The 24,915-nt window shown below is 36.8% G+C and overlaps 1 protein-coding gene across 1 annotated transcript in view; it reads left to right on the top strand.

Moving 5' to 3' along the window:
• Positions 1 to 24,915, top strand: part of TMTC2 (transmembrane and tetratricopeptide repeat containing 2) — a 134,499-nt gene that overhangs the window by 84,329 nt on the left and 25,255 nt on the right. Inside the window, exons 8-9 of the mRNA XM_017743932.1 lie at positions 5,649 to 5,730; positions 19,401 to 19,515. Coding sequence (XP_017599421.1) covers positions 5,649 to 5,730; positions 19,401 to 19,515 — 197 coding nt within the window. The remainder of the gene's footprint in view (positions 1 to 5,648; positions 5,731 to 19,400; positions 19,516 to 24,915) is intronic.

The following is a 24,915-nucleotide window of genomic DNA, read 5'->3' as shown; positions in this document are numbered from 1 at the left end:
TGGGTTATGCAAGTAGTATGCAATGTACTGGACTGTGCATGTGAGGACCCTGGTCCAGTGAAGTGACTGGGAAGGAGAATGTCAGTCATGACCTCAGTGACAAAGTTATGTGGATGTGTCGCACTGGACAATAATGAGAAGGTTGCCTCACATTTATTATGAAGTAAAGTTTAGTATATGGTGAATTATTGCAAATTGGTAGATAAAGATTTATAGTGTAATTTCCTCCAGAGTAATCCAGTTCATGCTTCCATTTGCTGAGATGGCTTCTCTGCCATGTTCGGTTGTTTTTATTTTATTTTAATAAAGATGAGATGAGACGGCAGGATTTATCTCCTTAATGCACAGGAAGCATAGAAACTGAGATAAATTTCAGGCCTTTGATGTTAATAATCCAAGTCCTGTATATTTCAGTTGGGCTAGCATTTCACATACAAATTATGGTACAAGATAATTCTATTGTGATTCATAGTGAAGAGGGAAGAGTGGTAGAAATAACAGCAAAATGAAGGAAAAAGAAGACTCCCTTTAGCTAGTAAGTACTAGATATTAAAGTTGTTTTTGAACTACTAATATTTATCGCAGGGGTGGGGAGCTTGCCCATGTCAATGACATCATTGTAAGATACAACTCTATAGTTCCTGTTTCCTTAGTCCAGCTAAGTAAAAGCTTGTGAAAAATTTATTACTCATTTACTCAGTATCACACCATTTAAGTTGTGTTTGGCCTCACAACTTTTCTAAGGGAAAAGGAACTGGTTGTGAAACAGATATGCAGGTCTGTAATAACTTGAAGAAACATGGAAACTGAACATGAAGCACAGCTTCAGTTCAAACATTTTTACTATCAATGAATAGTCTGTGACTTTAAAATATTCTAGAGAGGAAGAAGAAAACATGTAACATAATGCTTGTTTTTCTATATTCAGTGTGCACATTTTAATCAAACTTCCATTAATAAATCTTTTCATAATTCAATTTGTTTTATTAAAAATGTGAATGTTTGCCAAAAAAAAAAATAACAGATGTGGAGAGTGACAGTCAACTGCATTTGTGGCATAAATTAAGTTCTTTATGCAATCCCATTATTACCAGTTAAAGTTGGTAAAACTGTATTGAAGAATGAAGTCTGTGTCCTACTGGTGAAACCCTCATAAGTTTTGAAGAATGATGAATATTTATGTCATATAAAGTGGCTTCAAATTGCAGAGACCACCTAATTTGTTGAACCACCTTACTGGTTGCCACTGTGTCATCATAGTTTCCACAGGAGGGTTATTCAGAGCTGCTCAGCTGTATTAGTCTTTTCCAGTTTTACTACCATTGCAGGGTCCCTGGCCTTCCAGCAGCCTGAAGTACAACAGCTGCCTCAACATGAATTTGGCACAGTTTACCAGAAAAGCGAGGAAAAAAAATAGGGGTGGATATCGAAATGCTGGTTTTGTCCTCAGCTTTTTAATATTTTAAGGATAAATACAGTCTCCTGCTAATGTATCAACTGCCCTTAGCTGGCTCTCTTTTGTTTGTTCTGGTGATCATAACAGTCATTTGTAGGAAAGCCCAAGAAGCTGTATGTCTGACCGTATTATCAAGCACAGATACATTGTTCTGGTCTCTAGGGAAGAAGCAACCAACAAAACAAAAAACCTCTTGCAGTCAACTGCAAAGAACAGGTCTTAAAAATCAAGCTCCTGAAAAAATATTTAAACAACTGTTTGTCTTCCAAAACTGCAAGCACACAGCCATTCTGATTTGAAGTCTGCATGATTTGTGGTGAGTGAGGTATTTCTGAAAGCCAGGACAACTTGTGTGTTAGGATATAAGAGCCCTGTGTTACTTACCTGCACTTTTTAAACTTTTTTTCATCTTTTAAATTCGTTGGTTTTGCTGGAAGATCGTAATGAGGAGCAATTCATCTTTATTTGGGCATCAGACAGGGGAGAGGAAGATTGATGTTTTCTTTATTAGTGGAAAACTCCAGAAAGTTTGTCCTCATTATATTCTTTAGGTCCTGATCCAGTAAGGCAAATATCACCCAGACTTCCAGATCAATTATTGAAGTGTCTTCATCATGTTCTTTTCCTCAGCAAGGAGATTGACATTGATTGTTTTGTGATTCTGTCTCATTAGTCTCTGCACTGAGAAGCCATAAATATGCCAGTGTGTCTGTGCAGAGGATCTCCATTAGGGCTTGGGCTGAGACCACCCACTCATTTGTCCTGAGCAGACCGGTAGCTGTCATATAGCACCTTTTCATTAGCTACTGACCTGGACTGAATGTAAACTGGTGACCAACAGGGGAAAGGTATTTTGTATCCCATTATTAATCCTCAGAGCTGTCAAGTATTTTCATTAAAATATGTCAATAACTTCTTTATCCTTCAAGTAAGTCTGCTATCATGCAGTTGTAAACTTAGAGTTTTTTGCTTTGTAAAAGTGCCAGAGCATGTCGTTGTGCATATATGACTGCAAACCCTGCTGCTAGAAACTGGGGGGTTTCCAGTGGCTCTCAATGCCTACATTTCTATGGGTCAATACACATAACAGTGAGCATGCACACCAAATGCCTTCCTGACCCAAATCAGTGTTTTTCAGCTGTTTAAACAATTATTTGGATTTTCTTTAAAAGTTGTAATTTTATTCCCGTACACCATCTGTTTTATTTAACACAGAACGTGCAGTGGGAAAGGGACAATGACAGGATTACTGTCAAGTTAACTACACAGCATGTGCATTTTGTTGGGTAGTTAAGGTGTACATTGGATAGTTGAAAAAACAGTTGATAAATACTAAGTTTTAATTGTGAAATAGTCTGATTCTGTCAAGTGGTAGGATTTTACATAATCCGACACAAAAAATAACGTGTATTAAATCTGTGCTGAGATATTGACATTTTAGCAGTAGACTGCATTAAAGAGGACGTTTTAGCTGGTGTGATGCAAGGTTCCTCACAATGCCAGTCTGCAAGAAAACACTTTTATTCTTTGTTTTTTAATAATTTTTGACAAGCATGGATAAATGAAAATGATGGGCAACATGAGCAAATAGAGCTTTGTTAATAATTTTTGATCAGATAACTTTATGTCTTGGTTGATATAATTAAAGATTTTTCTCCCCTTTATCTGTGAAATGACCACTTGAGCCTGTAAATAGCACTGTTCCTTTGATGTTATTTATGCTGGCACCTGTCATCACTGTGTATTGTAGGTCTCCTGACTAGCCTGAACTTGAGTGCACTATGCCATTTGGAAAGTGCCAAAAAGAGTAGAGCAGTCATATATTTTTGGTGATTCCAGTAAATAAAAATTAATCATGTTTGACAAATGTCTGTGGCCTTATAGTTCTGTAGGTAGAAGCTACAATTTTGTGACTGTATGCAATGAGCTGTCCTTTTATGTTCTAGAAACAGACACAGAGTGCAAGCAGCTAAAACTAATTATGTTAGTCTGTTAAAAAAGGCAATTACGCAAAATCTGTATATATTCATTCTGCTAGTATTAATGGTACATATGCTTAGTGCCTCTCATTTTGAAGAGATACTGAATATAGATAAGCCACTGTAACTTTTGCCAGACCAAAATTGCCAGCCTTGGACTTAAATGTGCAAAACTGCGTGTTTGATTATCACCTTCCCCTGCCAATTGTTTTAATTTATGATGATTTTCTTCATCACTTTTTGTTCTTAACTATAGTTATATGCTATTAAAAAAAAAATTGTGTTTAATATATATATATGTGTGTGTGTGTGTGTGTTTTTACTGCACTAGTAGAAGAGGAAAAATCAGTCTGGGCTATGTGTTATATGGTTATTTGTTTGGGGCTTTTTGTTCGTGGGTTTGTTGTTTTGTTGTTTGGGTTTTTTTATAAAGCAGGGATGAGCCACTGCAGTATAAGTTAGTGTACTCTATCATGTAGTTGCACCATTGGGTTGAGGGGAACCTTGTGCCATGTGGATTTGACTTTAAGGAATATGGGTTTACCAAAGGAAGCTTACTAAATAATAAGGCTAAATTCTTACCTGCAATGAACATTCATTTTGTGAAACTGGAATTTTGTAAATGTTAAGCCTGCTTGTATCTCTGCCAGGATGATCTCTTGAAATATGGCCTCTGTATTGGTTTTGGTGGAACCTGGTCTTCATATAGTTCTTGGTGTGCTGCACAACTTCCTTCACTCTATTTTATTGTCTCTAAGACCCCTGAGGGAAATACTGAGAATCTAAAGCAGCTGTAATCATGAACAGACCTCGTTGTTATTCCTATGTTAACTTGTGGGATAATGCAGGATGTCTGCCATTTCTGTTTCCAGACCACAAAACTTGAGAAAGCCTATGTGGCTGTATCTGTGAAATAACACTCAAGGCAACTCGAGAGGTGCAGACCACAATGCCTTTCTTCCACAGGGGTTAAGCTTTACTGTTCTTTATCCTGCAGGCTGCCTATTTTATAGCACAAACCACAGCAGCTACTTCGTGGGGTAGGGATAAACAAGTCGCAGGTGTCTTACTGAATATGCGATGTTGATTTGTGTTTGAGTGTCAGACAAGGCTGATCCAATATCACAGTTTTCTTAAGAATAATCACCACTAATGGATCTGCTCTGGCACTTCTAGACCATAATGCAACTATAGTGGTTGGTGATTCCAGTGATAAGGAAATTTCTGTCTTAGAAAATGTCTATTCTTTTTACCATCATTTCTGTTATGCTTTGGTTTTGTTGGTTTTGGGTGTTTTTGTCCCATGACCATTTTGTCATTCCATTGACCATTGTCTTTAAAAATTTCCATTTCTATTACAGTTGTTTTATGGTTGTCAGAATTGATTTCTGATAAAATCTTACTTCCCACATTAAAATCAGAAATACATATTTTTTTTTACTTTCCACATTAAACCCTAAAATATTTTGTATTTATGTACTTTCATTTGTGGTAACTTTACCTTTGCCTGTGTATATAGTGTTATTTAGGATACGAGGAAAAGAAACGGATCTGCATGAGGGGATATTAGGAAAAGGTTTTTCACTGTGGAGGTGACTGGTCACTGGACCACACTCTGCAGGGAAATGGTTACAGTACCCAGCCTATCAGAGCTCAAGAAGTATCTGGAAAACGCTTAGTCACGTGGTTTTAGGTAGTCCTGTGAGGAGCAGGGAGTGTGGGAGTGAATGATCTTTATGGGTCCCTTCCAACATGAGAACTTCTAGGATTCTGTGATTTCATAAAACCACAGCATGCTTTAGTTTCCCCATCCCCCCCACCCACTTTTTTTTTAAGAGCATCACTAAAGCTCTGTCCTAGTTTCCCTTCTGATTTTAGCTTGGGTAAGTGTAATGCTTGTCCAGAAGAGTAGCATGGAGCTAATGTTCACCCAAAAGCCCTGTATAATACTTTTTGCAATGTTTCTACCCCTTCCTTACTTCTTGGATATTGATGATGTTGGATACATTTCTTCCTCAGTCTGGAGATCTGCTCCATAAAGTAGCTGACCACAAAACTTACTATAGCACTTAAACATTCCTATTTATTTAGGTTAAAGTCTAGTGATAATAGTAGTTGTTTTTCTCCAGTGCCTGGAATTTGGAGATTTTAGCTATGCATGATTGCTCCAGGGTGACACACTGTTAAAATAATTTCCCCCCTTTTTTTTTTAGGGACGCAAGAGTGAGGCAGAGAAGTACTTCATGAAGGCTATTCAGCTGGATCCTACCAAAGGAAACTGCTACATGCATTATGGTACGTTTCAGATAGATAGGATTTCCACACATATTCCAGGTTTGCTGTTAATCTCTCCAAGTGATTAAAGGTTTGAAAAGTTCTACTGGCAAAATATCTTCTTTAAAAGGAAAGATATTCTACCATATATTACTTCATTTCAATTTTTCAATCGTTTTAGAGGGAGAAGGATTTCATATTTTGCATAGCTTTCCTCCTATGAGAGGAATTTCAGTATTGCTGTCTCTCTGGGAAAGAACAAAGGTGACTATTGCCGTATGTCAAAGTTTCATGGCCTGGAATATTAATGTTAACAGTTTTGGCCTGACTTCACTGATTGCTGGTGGGTGGGCAACCAGAAGTTTCACTTTAGTGTGCGTGGGTTCTATATATTGAAGTGTCTTACAGGCCTTACATCTTCCTCCTTCCCAGCACCTTCTTGGCTTGAAACAGCTAAGTATTACAAAAGGTTTTGACAAGTTGGCTGTATCTTTCCTTCTAAGCCATGTACGTGCATAAAGCACACAGTTAATTTGAAGGTGTCTTTGTAACTTTGGATTGTTTTTGCTAGATGTGTAAAAAATATTTCCAGATGTGTTTAATCTCAGGGAACCAAAATGATTTATCTTTATGGACTAATTCTTACTGTAATTTAAAGCTGATAATGGACAAATCTTAAAATACAAGCTGTGTTGTGCCAGTTGGAACATATAGAAAGTAATAAGTTTAATCTTAGTTTAGGAAGAAGATAGAGAACCACAAACCACAATATATATATCTTTGGGTATTATTTTAATTTTCTCCTCTGATTCTAACTGATAAATAAAAATGAGTAGGCAAAAGGGAAAATTAATCTCACATAATAACAATGGTTTTACTCTGTGATATCTTTGTCTGAATTTCTCACATGTTGTATTTCTGTTTGGTCATATGGAGTATGAAATTCTGTATGTTAGATTCCCAGAATCAATCTTTGGACTTAGAACATGTCACTGCATTTAAATTAATGTAGCCCAGTGTTGCATTATTTTACATTATGAAACACTGCAGTTCATGGCCTTGTCTTCTAGTTACGCCTGTACAGGTAAAGATGATAGGGATATTTGTGCATATAAGCCCCATTATTTCAATTGGATGTAAGTATTATGTATATCTCAAGACAGTGAGGAAAAGTTAGAGCTGATTGTTTCTTGAAATCCTACTCAAGCCCCTTTCAGCCTTTGCTATTAAAAAATCTGTCCTTAGTTATTTGGAAATCTTTGCATATAGATTCAATGGTTGGTCTCGACAGTCCATCTCAGCAAATGATGTTAATATAGTGTATTTTATTACAGGTCTAGAATTGTCTTCTTTTTCTCTCATTATTCATCAGCTTGCTTGTCCTTTCCTGCAATATCCCCTCTGTCTCATTTTCAAGTACCCTATAAACAAAATGCATGGTTAGTCAAATCATCATTCATGTCTGATATATTGACTTCTTCATTACCAGATTACAATATTAAAGTGGTGTGTTATTTCCTCATTAAGGTTTTTCCTTAAAAACATTGGTGAACTTTTCCTTTATTGTGTCCCAGGTTCAAAAAGTGGTTTCTGTCATTGTGCAGAGGTCATAATTGCAACATAAGTGAGGTTCTACTCAGCAGGTTAGGAGTGAAGGGCAAAATTTAGTCAGTGTTTGGAATAACAGCATAGAAAGAAGGGATACTGAAGGGCAATAGACACAAGAAGGTTCTCTTTAACAGTCACTCGGTCTCTTTCTTGGAGCATTATACCCAGAGAGCTCTTCTGAATGTATGTGAAACCTTTTATTTGTTTAACTCTGATCATCTCACCGATTCAGTGATGTTATTCTATGTTTATATCAAAGTAGCTATGAGAAAGATATGGTCTACTTCTGCTTGGCTCTTGTGTCTTTGTAGTACAGCTGATCTCAAATCCTTGTTGCTTTGGGCACAGGACTTTATAAAATTTGAAATAAATTACCCTTGCTTTTTCTTTATTTCTCTTTTTCCTTTATTTTCTTCCTATCTTTATTTCTCTTCTCCTTTCCACCTATTTCTTGAATTAATGAGGACTGTGTACTGTGTGTTACCAGGGGCATTACAAATAATCCATTGGAATCTCTAGTGAACACTTTAAGCTTTGCCTCTCCATCTCATTAATTTGTTCCAGCACCTTGTCACAGGTACATTCTACATACTATATGCCAAGAGTTTAATTATAGGGAACTACATCCGTATTTTTCATGTAAATCTTAGAGATTACTTTTTTTTCTCAGCATGAAGATGTTGGAAGAGAGAATAAAGTAGTTGGCATCAGTCCTAAAAAAAATACCTCACAAAACAGCCAAATGAAAAGAGTGGTCAGTTGGGACATGACAGGGTGTTGATGGAGTAGCAGGAATAAATGGACTGAAGATTTTCTTCCAAGTGCACATGGATTGCATACACTTAAAATTTTGTTTCCAGGTTGTGCAGATGTTCTTTTTGACTTCTAACCTTCTGGACTTTTTTTGAAGCTATGAGAAAAACTGTCAATATACTGTATCTTTTAAGAGGCTTATGTTTGTATTATAATGTGCTTTAATTCAAGCCATAAGCCAAAGATGTTTTTAGGTATAACTTAGTGCAGGAGGCAGCTTATTTAATCACATGAAAATTTGGAGGAAGGGGAACAGTTTCACAGTTGCTCCTTGAAAAGTACCACCACAACATGTTTCTCTGCTCAAGCTGGCATTATAATTAGTTTTCTATAGGTACTTGGCTGCCTTTGGATTTAAGGGGATTTAAGTTTGAAGCAGTGTTTCCCAGACTCATTATGCCTGAAGATGTCTGAAGGGAGAAATAGTGGAAAAGCTGAAGAGATACAAATCCCTGTAGACTGCTGACATGATGCCACTTCATTGGACATAAGGGGAAGTGGCTTTTACTCTAGTGGCCAAAGAGGATGGCAGTTCCCTCTCAGAGGGAAATTCAGGCAGCTGCTCACCTGACCATGTTTCTTTTGCCCTTCTTTCCTTTCTACCTCTCACATGCCAGTTTTCTGAACATCTGAACTTGGTGCAAAACCATTGTCTTACAAATACATGAGTGTTGATGAGTGATCTGGCGCAAACTGCTCAAGTATACAGTACACTACCAAAAACACCTCACAGATGAAAGAAAATTCTGGTGAATCAGGAAGAAGAGAAAGCAAGAGAGGAAAGAGGGCAGAAGCACCTTTTTTTTTTTTTTTGCACTATATATATGTTTTTGAACTAAAACACTGGAGGAAATTATTTTGGATACTGAGTTTGAATGCTTCTGCAAAGTTTGATGCTTTTAACTGGATATTTTTAATACACATTTTTTAAAGACTGCCTAAAATGAACACTTTTGACTAAAAGAGGTCAAACTTAACATTTATTTATTTTTGAATTTCCATTTTGTTTCTCTGGGAAAGTTTTCTTCAAACTGACTTTCCCACTACTCAATATATCTACTCAAGATATTGGCAGTCAATGCATCCCACTCTACTTAGATCATTTAACTCAAGTAGGCCATTTTGAATCCTGCAAGATCTTGGTAATGTCTGTCATCAACAGATTGATGACATAATTACATAATTGAAGTGGTCTCCGTTGACCATTGATTCTTTCTGAGCTGCTTGCCTCAATGAAATGAATGGGATGAATCTAAGTGTCAGTCTTAGAAACCACAAAGAGGTATCTATGAACTAAACAAGTTAAAAGGAACTGTCTTCTAAATATTTTAAGAATGTAGTGACATCTAAAGAGTCAGTACATCAAATTTGTTACCAAACGTGCCCAACATAGGAACATTCAGTCAGGTCAGACAAGTGCCCTTATGGCTCAGGAACTATGTAGGTTTGGATATAGTATTGACCATTCACAAAAGATGTAAAGCTCTCTATTTCTGTCTGCACTGAGCCTGTCTCAGGAGAAGTTGAAGAAAGATTATGAATAAAATTTGTCACTGCACAGAGATGAGGTGAATTTCAAACAGTGGCATACTCGTGTACTCATCTTTTTGGGAAAAAAAAATTTTTCTGTAAGTAGCATGCAGTGTAATTGAGGAGTTAGAAATTGTTGAAAGCTTTCTGTACTAGCTTTCCTTAAAAAAAACCCCACCATAAATCTATAGTGATATTTGTTGTGTAAAGATTTTACCTCCAGAAATGTCTTATTTTATTTATAATTTGCTGTTTAAAAAAAAAATAATAATAAAAACCAACCAAGCAAACAGCAACAACAAAAAAAACCCCAACACAACAAAAACTGTAAAAACCACACACAAAAAAACCCAAACAAACCTCCAAAAAACCACTAAAGCAGACTTCATTTTACTTGTTTGCTAAAAATAGGTTTTGCCACTATGCCTCTTAAAGTGCATGCAGTGGCCTCTCTCCAACATGATGAAAATGGAGTGGGGAATAAAAGAGAGGGGAAAAAGGAGTGAGGTTTCCAGTGTAGAGGTCCCTTCTCCCTTATATTTGTAATGGCTTAATTGGAATATAAAAGTCTAGAATACAACAGGATGTTCAAATTAACTCTGTTTTATTAATAGGTGTTGAGACCTCCTTTTAAAATAGTTTCCTTTGAATAATGTATGTTTTCTAATAACTCTAAATTGTTTAAAGATTCCTTTTTCATTATAAAAATGGATTATTCTCATTATATTAATTATGCATTCACTTAATTTGGCAGTTCACATTGATCATCTGCCTTTTTAAGTGCATTCCCAGTTAGAGATGTAAAACAAAAAGAAACTTTCAGATTACATAAAACTGAAATGTGTTAGCTATATCTTCATTGAACAAAGAACAGATTAACATGTTCCCAAACATACTTTTGTTTTTACATTGTCTTTCACTTTTGAATTTGTGGTAATTTAGGAGTTATTTTTACAGATTTTCTTACATTATCTGTTTCTTTTTAAGCAAATTTAATTTCTTTACTGCTGTTTTTATTGTTTTTCAATTTCATCCTAGTCTATCTAATCACTGTTTCTGCAAATGGCTCTTAGCCCTTTTCGATGCCTAAATTTTTAGCTAAGTTTATGAGCACTTCTTTTGTGTCTTACTTCCAAAGATGACTCATATGTCACAGCCTGAAAATGGGTTGGAATTGCTACGGTTTAAGGATCAAAGTATATTTCATTGAAATATGATAGCAGTGAATTTTCTAGCACCATTTTTTTTGGTCTTCAAGTCTTAGGCTTACATGTGTTAGTGAGTGTGAGAATTTTTATCTATTTACAGGTGTGAATTCATTTTTTTCTTAGATGTTTCTGCTTAGACTGAGGTTCAGTATGGTGAAGTGCCACATCCTGAACTTCAGTCACAACAGCCTCATGAAATGCTACAGGCTGGGGGCAGAGTGGCTGGAAAGCTGCGCAGAGGAAAAGCACCTGGGGGTGCTGGTTGTCAGCAGCTGAACATGAGCCAGCGTGTGCCCGGGTGACCAAGAAGGCCAGTGGCATCCTGGCCTGTATCAGCAATAGTGTGGCCAGCAGGACCAGGGCAGTGGCTTTCCCCCTATGCTGGGCACTGGTGAAGCTGCACCTCAAATCCTGTGTCTGGTTCTGGGCCCTTCACTACAAGAAAGATGCTGAGGTGCTGGAGAATGCCCAGAGAAAGGCAATGGAGCTGGGGAAGGGTCTGGAACACAAGTCCTATGAGGAGTGGCTGGGGGAGCTGGGGTTGTTCAGCCTGGAGAAAAGGAGGCTCGGGAGAGACCTCTCTCCAACTACCTGAAAAGAGGCTGTAGCCAGCTGGGGGTCAGCCTCTTCTCCCAGGCAACCAGCGACAGGACAAAAGGAAGTGGCCTCAAGCTGAGCCTGGGAGGTTCAGGTTGGACATCAGGAAGAATTTCCTCACTGAAAGGGGTGGTTAAGCATTGGAACAGGCTGCTCAGAGAGGCTGTGGAGTCACCATCCCTGGAGATGTTCAAGAACAGACTAATCATGGCACTCAGTACTATGGTTTAATGAGTATGGTGGTGGTCAGTCAAAGATTGGACTTAATGATCATGAAGGTCTTTTCCAATCTAAATTATTCTGTGTGCTATATTTATAATACTTTCATGTAGTCTCATTGTTCTCAGTGCTAGAGCTTTGTGGTTTTTCTCTTCATTGACTGAAGAACAGCCTAGGAAAGATGTATTTTTTTCCCCACATATTTAAGGAAAAGCTCCTATGAAGAAAACAGTGCACTAATGAAAAACAGAGTATCGATGTTGTATTTATAAGAGAAACATCAACCATGACCTGCTCGTGAAATCTTACTAATTTCTGTAGCAGAGTTTTATGTTGATGGTAGAAAAGTCACCCTAGTTCATAGGTAGGTCAGTGTTCACTTTTGTCAATGAAATGAATAAAAACTTCACAAGCCATAATTCCAGTGAATGAATTATCCCATTTCTGGCTAATAGGCTAGCTAAATGCAGTATATACCAAATGATAAATAAAAGTGCATGGATCTGCTACATTGGGAAGCCCAGATACTCCATGGTGATTTTGCATTGAGAAATTAAATCCCTTGATGAGGTGAGGTCAAAGTGAACCAGATATAGTATGTCCATCACTAAGTCCAGTATGTACTCATGAACCTTTCTGCCAATGAAACAAGTTTATGATACTCAAATAATACATGTTCACAGAACATATGTGCTCTTTGAAGAAAGGTTCTCTCTGTCTTGAACATACAGTGGCATTAAATCAGGGTCCTGACTTTGGTCTATGGCTTATACCTGCTCCTACAATATCAATGAACATAATTCCAAGAAGCCAGGATTTCTAGACTTGAAACAGGAAGATGTAACTGCCTTGCAGAAAGACTTCATTAAGCTTCTGACCTTTCTGCTCCCCAAACTCTCTCTAATAACTTTAAGAAAATCTTCAGCTACTACTAACCAACAGTATATCTTACTTCCAAACTGAAGACAAAAATTGTACCAGATGCTGAGCTATTCAGAACAATCTACCAATTTTAAGTCCTTTTTGTGACTCTCTAGGTTGCTTTTGTCACACAACATTAAAAGAAGATTATTACAGACCACTATAATAACTATTTTTTCCAAACTCCCTTTAGAACCAATCACTAAAGTGGAATGCAGTGGAGTATTTCCAAACAAGCTAGGTCACTGACCTGAAATGCTGTGGAGTTTCCATGCTTCTGGCTCTTCCCTTGGGTTTAGCCTTAAATCTAATCATTCTGACATCTCAAATACGTAGTGGACTCTGCTTCCTCAGCACAATATACTGGACTGCTCAAGAGATGTGATATACATATTGCTGATCAGAGACAGGGTTAGAAATGTGCCTTTGTGCTTCTTCCATATTGTCAAAATGTAGTGTTTCTAGGGACTGAAAAATGTACATGAACAATGCTGGAGGCTTTGTGGCACGAACAATGCTGGAGGCTTCTTTGCTAATGGTCATATGTTTTGACCTATGAGTACTATCTCATGAGGATTTTTGTAGAGATAGCATGAAGCTGCTACAAAAGTGCAACTGGATAGTTCTTTTTCATCCAAATTTCACGTTTCCAAACCTTATACATCACCAGGTGTCTGGGAGATGATATAGAGTCCAGAATCTTCCTCAATATTTGTAAATCATGAGGTCCTCTGTAGTATATATTTTCATCATTAATCTTTTGGTTTGGTGAGAGCTTTCAGTGATCCAGATGTAGTCACAAGTTTAGTCATCAAGTCCCAAAGGTTTGCTAGTTAATTTTTTCTCTCTTATCTGTGATCATGCTCTGGATGACATCCAGTGGTATATTTAGCACAACTGCAACAGGTAAGTGTTTCAGACAAAGAAAAAGGCTAATAAAAAAAAAGTCTTTTTCAAGCCAGCCCATATATTGACCATTCAGCACCCACTGGCTTACTTAGTATTTCTGTGTATGTCATTTGCATGGAATAATTGCCTTTGTTTCTCCTATCAAATCCTCCACATTCAGCAAAAAATTGTCTACACAGGCCTGGAAAAGCAGGATATTTAAGCAAACATTCCCTTGCTCTGGGAACTGCTCCTTCACAGCCAGGGAATCTGTTTTGAAACTCCTAAAGGAAACAGTTACATTAGGTCATGTCTGTTGACTTTGCATCTTGCAACATTGATTCATCACCTGAAATACTTTGGAAATCAACTTGCAGACAAGGTCTCTCCTCATTTCTTCCACCGAATGCAGTTTAAATTTTCCATTTAGCAATCTCTGGTTGCATCAGCTCTTGAGCTCTGCATTGCCACAGCAGAGCTGAAGGTGATAGTAACTTCAGTGATGGCTCTGCTCATGCCACTGACAATGTAATTTTGCTCTCAAGACATCATCTGCATCAAAGACAAGATACAATGCATTGAGTCAGCCAGAATCTGCTCCCTCTTCTGATCTCTGTTGAAGCTTGAAATGCTTTGAAAGCACCAGCATGTATTCAGCTTCAAATCCTCAATGTTGAATGAGCTGAAAGAACTTCTAGTGAAGTTTATTACAAACAGACTTTACAGTTGAGTCTTGATAGAGCCACTTTTGGTGTTGTGGAAGTAAAAAACTTTTGAAGAAGAAAAGAAGCAGAAGACTTGGTGAGAAATGTATATTAAATGAATCAAATTCCTACTAGGATGGCACTGGAAGTTTTTTTCATTATTATTCAGAAGGTAGTTTACTCAGTTTTGCTTGGATTTCACCACACAAGTCTGTCATTGCAAGATATCACCACACAAGTCTGTCATTGCAACCTGAGTAAATGCAGAACCAGCAGTATTCTGAGAACATTTAAGATGGTTCTTTTCAAAAGCAACACCAGCAAGATGAGCTATTTCAGAAATCTACTCTGTTCTGGGACAAAGTACCTTTGTATGGTTGCCAGTGAGTAAAAGAGGGAACATTTCAACTGAAAGATTGGTGCAAATTGCACTTTTATCTAGTAAATTAAGCAAATTGCAGTTTTATCTAGTAAAATAAAAGCTCACACTGCCTGCAAGGAATAGTTAAGCCCATTCTAGAGGAACACACTAATGCCTTTGTGCTCTGAACATAAAAGATTTTTACACACAGACATATCCCAACCAATTAATACCTTTCTTGTTACAAGAAAGCAGCAGAACTACCAGTTCAGATGTATAGCTTTTAAATTGCTGGTGGTGCATGTCTTAACAAATGCTTTGCAAATGTTCATGATCATTTTAGAGAGACAATTATACAGGATAGAGGGCTGTATGCTTTCATTTCTGTGGATAAATATTTTTTTAAAATTGAAAAAAGATTAAAATAAACTGTTCTTTTCAATTGCTAGGAACTGGAATTTTTTTGTTCTTGCTTAAATTACATACATGCTTATATCTTATTTTTCAGTAGATTGCATATATTGCCCCAAAACTTTTTGGTCGAATATAGACTCAGAACCACTGTTGATGGTTTGATATGAAAATAAGTTTGAACAAGGCTGCAGGTACAGAATTCAGCAGCTTTAATTCTATTTATGATTCTTAGATCGTTTAGGGAAAAGTGGCTAAGAGGATTGTGAAGTATTGAATCAGTTTTCTGCTATCAAAGGCCTTTAAAAACTCTTTACTACACATTTACACTCACCCCTGTGCTGTCTATCAAGAAAGCTGGAAAATTATATTAAAAAAAGTACATTCCAGGCAAAGAACAGTATTTTTGAAAGTCACATGAACCTTCTGAACCTGGACTATGGATTTCCCACTTCCAGTTCAGAAGAAGAGTAATGAAAAATATGCTTTCCTTTAGGTAGGAAAATGTGGAATTTGGAGCTTCAGGAAGGCTGCTTTCTCAAAAGCTATTGTGATTCCAAAAAACAGTCAGGCTACCATAATTTATATTGTTGGCAAGAGTTGGAATCGTGACACCTGCAATAAGTAAGCTCTCTGTGATGTTGGGCAGTATCTCATAAATCATGAGGTTTGCCAGCTGCTTGTCAGAGAAGAAAATCCTACATATAAATTTAGACCCACACAAGTGGTTTCTGGATCCAGGGGCTTGTGGATCATACCTTCTGATCCACCTTCAACACCTTGCCAATATTACACCCTGCTTGTGCTCTTCTCTTGGGAAAACCTCTTTATGGCTTTGACAGGAAAGGTTCAGAAGTCTGTTTTTTAATGAAGAAAGTGCAGCAGTAAACTGCTAATCTAGTTCATTCTTGTATGAATTTGGTATATCAGATTAAAAGGAATGGCAGCTAATGTTTTTCAAAATGGTATTTTTCTACTTAGGTGCTTTAAATTAAATAGAGATGTGTGAATAAAACTAGTCTGCCTTTCAGGAGAACTTGGCAAATCAATTTTCAACTGAAAGTTTCCACCTTGTACTGGGTCTGGCTGGGATAGTGTTAACTTTATAGCAGCCTGGATGATGCCTTGTTTTGAATTTGTGACTAAACCAGCCTTGATAACACAGCAATGTTTTGGCTGTTGCTGAATAGTGTTTGAGCAGTGTCAAGGCTTTGTCTTTTTGAGAGGGGACACAGCTTGGACAGCTGACCTGAGCTGGCCAAAGGGATAGATATAACAGTCCATATAACATCATGTTCAGCAATAAAATCTGGGGTAGAGAAAGACGAAGGTTTTTGGCTTCTGAGGTGGCTCTTTGTTTGGAGACTGGCTGGGCATCCGTCTACCTGTGAGAAGTGATGAGAAATTTCCTTCACTTTGCTGTTTGCTCTTTTAGTTGGGGGGGGAGGGCTTCTTCCCCATATTAAACTGTCTTTATCTTGATGCAGAGATTTTCTTGGTTTTGCTCTTCTGTTTTCTCCCCTCACCCTCTGTGAGTGCTTGGATACTGGCAGGGGACAACCCACCACACGCCTGTACACTCCGATATTGACTTTTTCACTAGATGGAGAAAGTTGCAGCGAATTTTATTTGTAGCCCAAGCAATTAAGGAAATCTTTGATCAGCAGCCCTCCTCTGGATGCTCTCTAATAGCTTTATAAATTTCTTATGTTGTGGTGCCCAGAACTGCACACAATAGTCAAGGCAAGACCAAACCACTGCAGAGTGGGAAAATCACCTCCCTCAACTGGCTCTCAGTGCCAGGGCACTGCTGGCTCATGTTCAACTTGCCATCTACCAGGACCCCCAGGTCCCTTTCCATGGTGCTGTTTACCAGCATCTCATTCCCCAGTCTCTCCATACATCCAGGCTTGCCCCATCGCAGGTGCATAATCCAGCACTTGCCCTCAGGGGAGTCCACAACTTCTCCCAGTTTAGTATCACTGCAAACTTACTTAGTATGCCTTTAAGTCCTGCATCCAAGTCATTTATGAAGAGAACTGGCCCTGAAATGGAGCTCTGTAAGGGCTGTATAGAGGTATATAGAGGATAATACAGTTGGTTTCATATATATATCATCTGCTACTTACCCACTCAGCATGAGTTATTGCGACTGTTAATACCACCTCCGGTAGGGGAGAGACTTGTGTATGGTAATGCACAGTCCTAGAATTTGCTTTTCTGAAGAACTGAAACTTTTACTTATATGTTCCTTCTTCCCCCTGGCTGAATGTATTAATAGCACATCTACTTACTAGTGTTTCACTCTGCTAATTCAGGACTTTCATTAGCAAAAGTACCTTAATGTTAACAATTTATGGCTGGTTTGTTTTAACATGAACCTAAAGATTAGGGATACTGTTTCGCTTCATTCATTGGAAGAGAATTGGAATACTAGTTGGTCAAGCTTATTTCAAAGATTGCTCTTTAAAGAAAATAGGAATTCAGCCCAAATCAACAGATATGAACTATTTTATTTGGATTTCCTTGGAGAATTTTCAGATTCAAATCTGAGTTTGTCCTGCTGCATATAAGGCATACCCTGATATTGTATCCAAAAGAAACAAAAAGAGATTTAAAAAAAAACTAAAGGTAAACTTTTAGGTTTTGTCAGATTTTTTTCCCTTTAGAAGAAACTTCCATTAAGAGACTTGCATTAACAGTTCAACCACTGATTTATAATTCTGAAGACAAATTAATTTCTTATGGTCCAAACTGTTCTCAAACCATATTCTCTTCCTATGCTTTTTCTCTCTTTTTATTTATTTCTTTACTTATTTTCCTGTGTGGGAAGGTTTTTTTTATAAATCATCTGCTTCTGGGTGCAATAAGCACAAAGCATTGTACTGCGTCAAAGTGTGGCTCATATTAGAGTGTGGATGTAACTAAAGCAAGCAAACCTTATGCTATGAATGCAGGAAGGCACCAGAATGTTTTTACAAGTTTTGCAGATCTCAATAATTAAGATATTGGAGACTGAGTAAATAATCTGCCAACTCTCCCAAGCTGAAATGTATCTACAGAGAAAACAAAAAGCTAAGAAAGCTGCCTTTCATCACTTTTTGTATTGAAATTATTCCTTCTGCAAATGTCTTTGTTGTACCAAAGCATCACTGGGTTCACAATGCTTGTACAGACCTTACTAGCTCTCGTTAAGGGGGTTTTTTGCATAAGCACATAGCAAGTATGTGAGCAATGGGAATGCATGAGGAAAGGAGGAAAGAAAAAAGAGAAAATCCCTCACCATGAGAGGAAGTCATTTGCTCATGGTATATTGTTCCTCATGAGGCTTGTGGTTAGGGGCGGCATGGCGGAGTTTTGGTTCAGAGATCCTATTTTGCAAGGTAAGATAAAAAGGGAGGGATGGGATTCTGGAATGTATAATCACTATGCTTTAGGATAGCTTTTCCAAATGTAAAGTTATGTAGGCAAAGAGACTATGATGTAGTTCATAAAAGATGAATTCCTTTAAAAAGTCGTTGCAAAAAATGACATATTTTGCAAATTAGGTGTGAAAAGCATTGAAAGAAGCAAAAATAAGCTTGTTTGAGTATCTTCCAAATTCTTTTTTTCACCTTCTTCAAAGGAAAACTCATTTTGATGGAGTTGTACCGTATGTTACATCTTTTGTTTTGGAACTACTGTACTTCAGTTAAAGCTTGGTTAATGCTAAATTATTGATTGTTTTCAGTTTACATTTGGTTTAATGATTATTATAATTTCATTTGTGAAAACTGAGTCACTTGATTTTAGCCATCTTATATTTTTGTTTAACGTGAGAGGTAAGTATCATATAGGAAACTTGTAAAAAGCTACCTGTTGTGATTCTTTTAGTGTTACTGAAATACATGATAAAATACCAGCCCACTAATGTATACATATATGTATAATGGTTTTAAAGCAAATACAGCTTAGAATTCTGAGGCTGAAAAAATATGTTATCATGTATGTATACAAAAACTTATCATTTTATATTATTTTGGGATACACTTTTAAAACGGGAATGTGTTTAATTTGTAGATACTATTTTATTTCAATTTGTTTTGAGGAGGTAAATATCATTGTATAGGCAGAAAGGCAAATTCTCAAATGGCAGGCTTCTTGGGGTTTGGGAGTATTGTTTCTTGATGGCTGAGTTTTTCTCATTTTTCTGAAATATATTCCACAAATATTGTTATTACTTGTCATATTTATTGCAGTTTTTCTGCATTGACTATGTTTTAAAGATATTGAAATACAGAGCAGATCAACAAATAATTAAACATTGAACCTGAGATGTTGGTTTGTTGCTTTTTTTTTTTTTTTTTGGGTAATTCCTTTTCCTGACTACACTGTCTGAAATACATTGCATCAGTATTTTCTGTGGGCTCATGTTCATGCACTCTGTTGCAGGTCAGTTCCTCCTAGAAGAATCCCGCCTGATAGAAGCAGCTGAAATGGCAAAGAAAGCAGCTGAACTTGATAATACGGAATTCGATGTTGTTTTCAATGCAGCCCATATGCTCAGGTTAGTGCTTTTACATATGCCTCACTTGGTTTTCCTCTTTTTTTGGAGGAAAAAAGTCTTTATAGCCTTTGCTTATGCAGGATTCTTTTTAAAGCCCAGCACCTCTTTTGAATAATTCAATATTATTGCTAGTAAGATACAAAGAAGTGGAATGAAATTGCTGCAGCATTTAGCACTTTGCATTTCTTAAATTCTATTTATTATATCATAATTTCCTGCCTTCAAAACTTCTATTGTTCACAAGCAGGTAATTATTTTGCTTGCACATGAGAACAAGTCTTTCTTTTGGGAAGAACCTTCTGCAGGATTTCCTTTCACCTGATTTTTAAAATTTTAGTGTGCATAGCAACTGAAAAGAGGAGACCATATTTCTCATCTGGATGTAAATATAGAATATTGAAGATTTCTGGTAGTATCAGTAGGGAACACTGTGATAATTAGAAATCTAAATATTCCCGGGCTGATAATGACTTTGAGACTCACAGGACCAATTAGTGATATTCTCAGAATCTGTGATCTAAAATGTAGTCTTACATTTAATTCTTTCTATCTGAATACAATAAAACTTTCAACTTCCATTTTAGCTTTTAAAGCTGGCAGACCTGGTTATTCAGTAACATTAAGCTTCTGTCTGTGAGTTTAGCATTATCATTAAACTCACATTACTGTAATAGGTATCCTCCATGCTTATTTCTAGGATAACTATCTAATCATTGTCTATTGTCTGCTTAACAGCTCTAAGGATACTTGATTTCATTTAGATGGTATCTAAGAATAGAAAAGGCATGAAAAAGGAAATAAAAAAAATAAACTTCGTTAGCACAAAACAGTTCTTGAGATAATTTCTCTGATGAAGATATCTTACTAGGCTGCTTTATACTTCTAGCATATTAAATAAGAAATGAAAGAAAAAGAAAATAGTATAAAAGAGAAGGTAGAATGAGCTTCAGGCAAGTGACCTGTGTTTCAGAATTATCGTTTCTGTGCCATGATTTTGAAATAAGCCCCAAAACACCTTTTTAAAAATAACGCTTACTGATTGTAGATTAGAAAGGAAACCAAGACAAATGGCTCATTGGTAAGCAATAGTTCAACTTGACAGAGGCATATAGGCTATTTTAAAGATCCTTCCCTTCCTCATGATTATTTTGTGAATGATATCTCTCAAGATAGAATTCAGTAATTTGAAACATTTAGATTAATGTTACAAATTCACAGACAAGCATAGCAAGTTAGGCATGACAGCTGAATTTAGAAAGGTATAGAGGGGTCAGATTCCTGATTTTAGTGAATGTGTTATAGAAGGTAGTTTAGTGGTAGGATTGTGTGTATTTTAAAATGTGGTGGTGTAGATCAACAGTATTTTGAAAATAGGTTTAATAAATCTCCTGCTTTCTCTGTGAGCACTGAGTGTAGCATTCTAGGTCTTTGAGGCACATGTATTTACATCTGGATATGAGTATTTTTTCACTTTTAAAGTAACAGCTATGCTGCTGTGCTCTACATCAGCCTTGGTTACCCTACTTGATCTGGTTGGGAGTGTACTGTTTTTGGGAGGCCTTGACAAGCAATGAGCTCAGTGATTCTAAGCTGCATTCTCGATTTCTACTGTAAGTGAAAAGCCAAAACCTTCAAAAACAAAGAAAATGCACCAAACTGAAACACTTAAAAAAAAAAAATAGGGGCCTGCTTTAGTTTAGCTAGAATCCCTTGTGCTCTTTTGGGATACCCAGTTGATCTAATTTTTTTACCTAATACTTGTCTCTCTTTGTGGAAGATCATAATGTCTTCCTAATATTTTCTGAGGGTCTAAAATGATCTGAAGGATTTAGCAAGAGTCAGGGTGGCAAAGCTGAATTCAGTGCTGACAAGTATTTGCTTAAAACCCCATGTGTTAGCATCTGAATGATTTTTGCTAAAAGGTTATGATTTTGTTGTCTGTCCTTGTTCATTTCTTTACTTAGCAATTGATTCAAATATATTGCTTCCATAATACTTGTTGGACAAGGGCAATGCATATTCATTCATTGTAACAGAGCAGCTACAAATCCAGCATGAGTCTGGCTCTTCAGAAGCAGATGATTTTTAGGATCTTTAGAACAAGGGAGAGCTGAGGTGATTCCAAGAGGAAAACAGTTACCAAGACACAAAGGAGGATGGAAAGAAGGGAGTACTCCAACTGGCACAGAGTGACACAGCTAGAAACTGAATGCTAAAGGCAGTCGTAAATGAAAGGCTGACATAGTTTCAAGTAGGTGACCAACTGCTCTTTAGGTACCCTAGAGAGCTGTAAAAACTGACTGGTAAGTGAGTAAGAATTTTGAATGAACTGCACAGCTGTGAGATAGAAAATGCATTATAGAAGTTCACAGAGCATGAAAATGAAATTGCTCTTGTGAGGGACACAGGATAAATTTTAAAGATGTGTTGTGGAATAAGAGACAGAAATTGATATTAATGTGGATGATGCAAGATTTCCAAAATGGCTGCAAGATAATAACAGCAGCTTAGATTTTTGTATAGATTCTGATGTTTTCTTTTTCAGACTAAGTATTTTACACAGTGATGTGTTTTTGAATTAGGAAAAATTCATCTTTCTCTCCTCTCTTACTACTGTTTCCACCATTAGCCTAAGGAGTGTCACAAGACTCAGAAATATGAAGACATTTCTTGGTTTACAGCTGTTTTGGATAGAAAATAAACACACCATTCTCTTGAAATGCAATTTATTTTTCTAGCCTAGTGCTAAAATATTTCCTTTTTTTTTAATCCCCTTACTTGCTGAGAAAAAAATTAAAATGCAACCTAAATAAAAATTAACAACTTCTAAAAATTTTGAACTGGAGTGCTGCAAGTTAATTTTCTTTTTCTTAAACTTGAAGCAGAATTGTCAACTGGGTCCAAATGCAGTAGCTGTATTTGTAGATAGCCTGTTCTCAGTTTGGCAGTCACAAGAACTTCTGCTCCTCCATTCAGATATTCCCACATTGCTTATTTCCTCTCTCTGACTGAATCTGAAGTCAAAAAATTAATGACTTAGTTCTGTTTGCATTATTGAGAGACCTCCCCTTTCCTAATTACATTACAGTTACTAATTTTTTTTCCTAAATGACTTCTGTAGCATCCTGTTAGTGCAATGCAAGATGATTCAAGTCATCTGTAAGAGGGGTGGGACGTGGGATGAATGCAATTAATTTATTTGCACCAGTCTGGTAACTTTTAACTTGCATAGTACTTGCCTGTAAAATTCATTTTCTCAACAAATTTGTTTTCCAGACAGCTTTCTTCAAGGGTCATGCAGCTGTTTGGGTGGTTCTTAAAATGGTATCTGGTCATGTGTTTTACGTTTGTAGTATTTGCAGTGCTCTTGCTTATAGGAGTTTGAAGTCTCTCAGCAAAGCAGTGAAGCGTGTGTGCAATGTGGCACGGTGGCTGTAGTGACTGAACCATGTGTTAACAAGGGCTAAGGTTCACTTTGCCCTTGTAGACCAGGTGAGCTGCCATGAGCAAGGTTTCCCGTGGGCTAGGGAATGATTATTTTTAGAATGAGGGATGGCACTGTGGTGGCATCGCCATAATAATTTGAAACAGGAAAAGAACTTCACCTTGTCTCCACATGAAAATAAATTTGGGAAAAAGATTTATTTGCTTGAAAGCACATTTTGTAGGAATAATTAATTTTTCCTTGCTTTTGTAAGAGGGTTGTTCTGGGAAAATCTCATATGACATGAAATTACAGCATATTTATTGGCTGTTTGAAAACGGAAGTCTAAATTAGAGCAGTACTACATGACATGGTCTTCATTTTTCAGTGATTTTCTGTAAGAGTATTTTGGCTTTCCAGAATACACTGACCAAACATGGAGTGTAGTTGCTGATACAGTATCATAGGCACCACTTAACCCTGTGTTATTGTCTGAACAGACTATATTCATTCTTTAATTATTATCTATGTGCTTAAATATGTATGTATGTATGGCAAAGCATATAGTCTATATAATTTTTTAAAACAGAAAAATGTAGATGAAGGGTTCATTGCAACAGAGCAGCTAATTATAAAACCTGATTATAATTCTGTTGTTACACAAAAAGGTCCATTAATAATGCCAAGTATCAACATTCAGCATTTTAACACAGGAATCACTGAAGAAAACTTTTTTGTAGGTGTGCTGACATCCATGATTTTACTGTAAAAATCAACAGTCTGAAGCCTTGTACCAAGCAGCAGGCAGATTAAAACTAACCCTTTCCCACTCACATGTATCTAAACCAGTCAGCATTGGTGATGTTTTTCTCTTAAAACAGTATTTTTTCCAGTAGCAATGCAAAAATTCAAAATGAATGTAAACTGATTATAGCTGGGTGTCAGGAGAATCTAAGAGTGATGTGTTGTCAAGCACATTTATTAGGTGTCACAGTCAGCTGGAACTAAATATGGGGAATTGGTTGGTCTGGAAGCTCAGGTTAAGAGATATGAGAGAATAAAAAGTGGAAACATTTTTTCCCTTAAAATGAGATTGGGTGCTAGTTTTTAGTGGGGAAAATCAGATGTGTTTTCAAGGTCAGTCCTCACGAAAAGATTTAGGATAGAGGTTAAAATATAGCTCATAACTATGAAAAAGACTCTCTTCTGAACCTCTCTTTGCTCCCTTTCCTTCCTCTCTGTTTTATTATCAACATTTTTTCTAATATTTTACTCTAATGTGATTTATGTTACTTTTAATAGTGTCATTCCATTATTTGACGTTGATCCAGAGCTCTTTACTGCTCAGTGGCATAGGGTTACTGCAATTTCCTACCTCTGTGCCTTTAATTTTTCTCAAGGGAAAGCTGTTTCAGGGCTTAACATAATTAATTTCTAGCTTAGATTTGCAGTGAAAATGGGAACCAGAATTCTGCAGCATCTTAACTAAAGGAACTGTTGGTGAATGCCTCAAAAATTGAAGTGGCATTTTCCTGATCAGGTTACTGTGTTGTGCATTCATTTCTATAAACTGTTTTTAATGGAGAACTATATATTCAAACTGATTTCAACTTAGCAATAAATGATCCATGTTTCAAGATGTACACGTGGCAGGAAAGAGATCCATGTATTTCCACTGGCCTAAAAGGAGGACAGGATTTTAATGTGTTCCACACTCACATGCCAGCAACTCTTCTTGGAGGTGAAGTGTACCATTTGTATTTGCCTCCTGGGTAAGGCACCTTGTTTATTGTATGCTATTTTACCACTTTCAGAAGTGAGTTGTGTCCTGACAGTTTTGTGCAAACAGGAAAAAAAAAACCAACTCTGTAACATGTTTCATTTTATAGTACCTTGCTGTAAATACTGAAATTCCTAAGTATGAGATTACTTTTTTTTGCAATCATTTCAAGTGCTGCTGATGCCCAGCAGGAGTG

The sequence above is a fragment of the Corvus brachyrhynchos genome, unplaced genomic scaffold (assembly GCF_000691975.1).
Source record: "Corvus brachyrhynchos isolate BGI_N302 unplaced genomic scaffold, ASM69197v1 scaffold9, whole genome shotgun sequence".
Lineage (NCBI taxonomy): Eukaryota > Metazoa > Chordata > Aves > Passeriformes > Corvidae > Corvus > Corvus brachyrhynchos.
The sequence above is the reverse complement of the archived record's forward strand: the minus strand, read 5'-3'. Positions and strand labels throughout refer to the sequence as shown.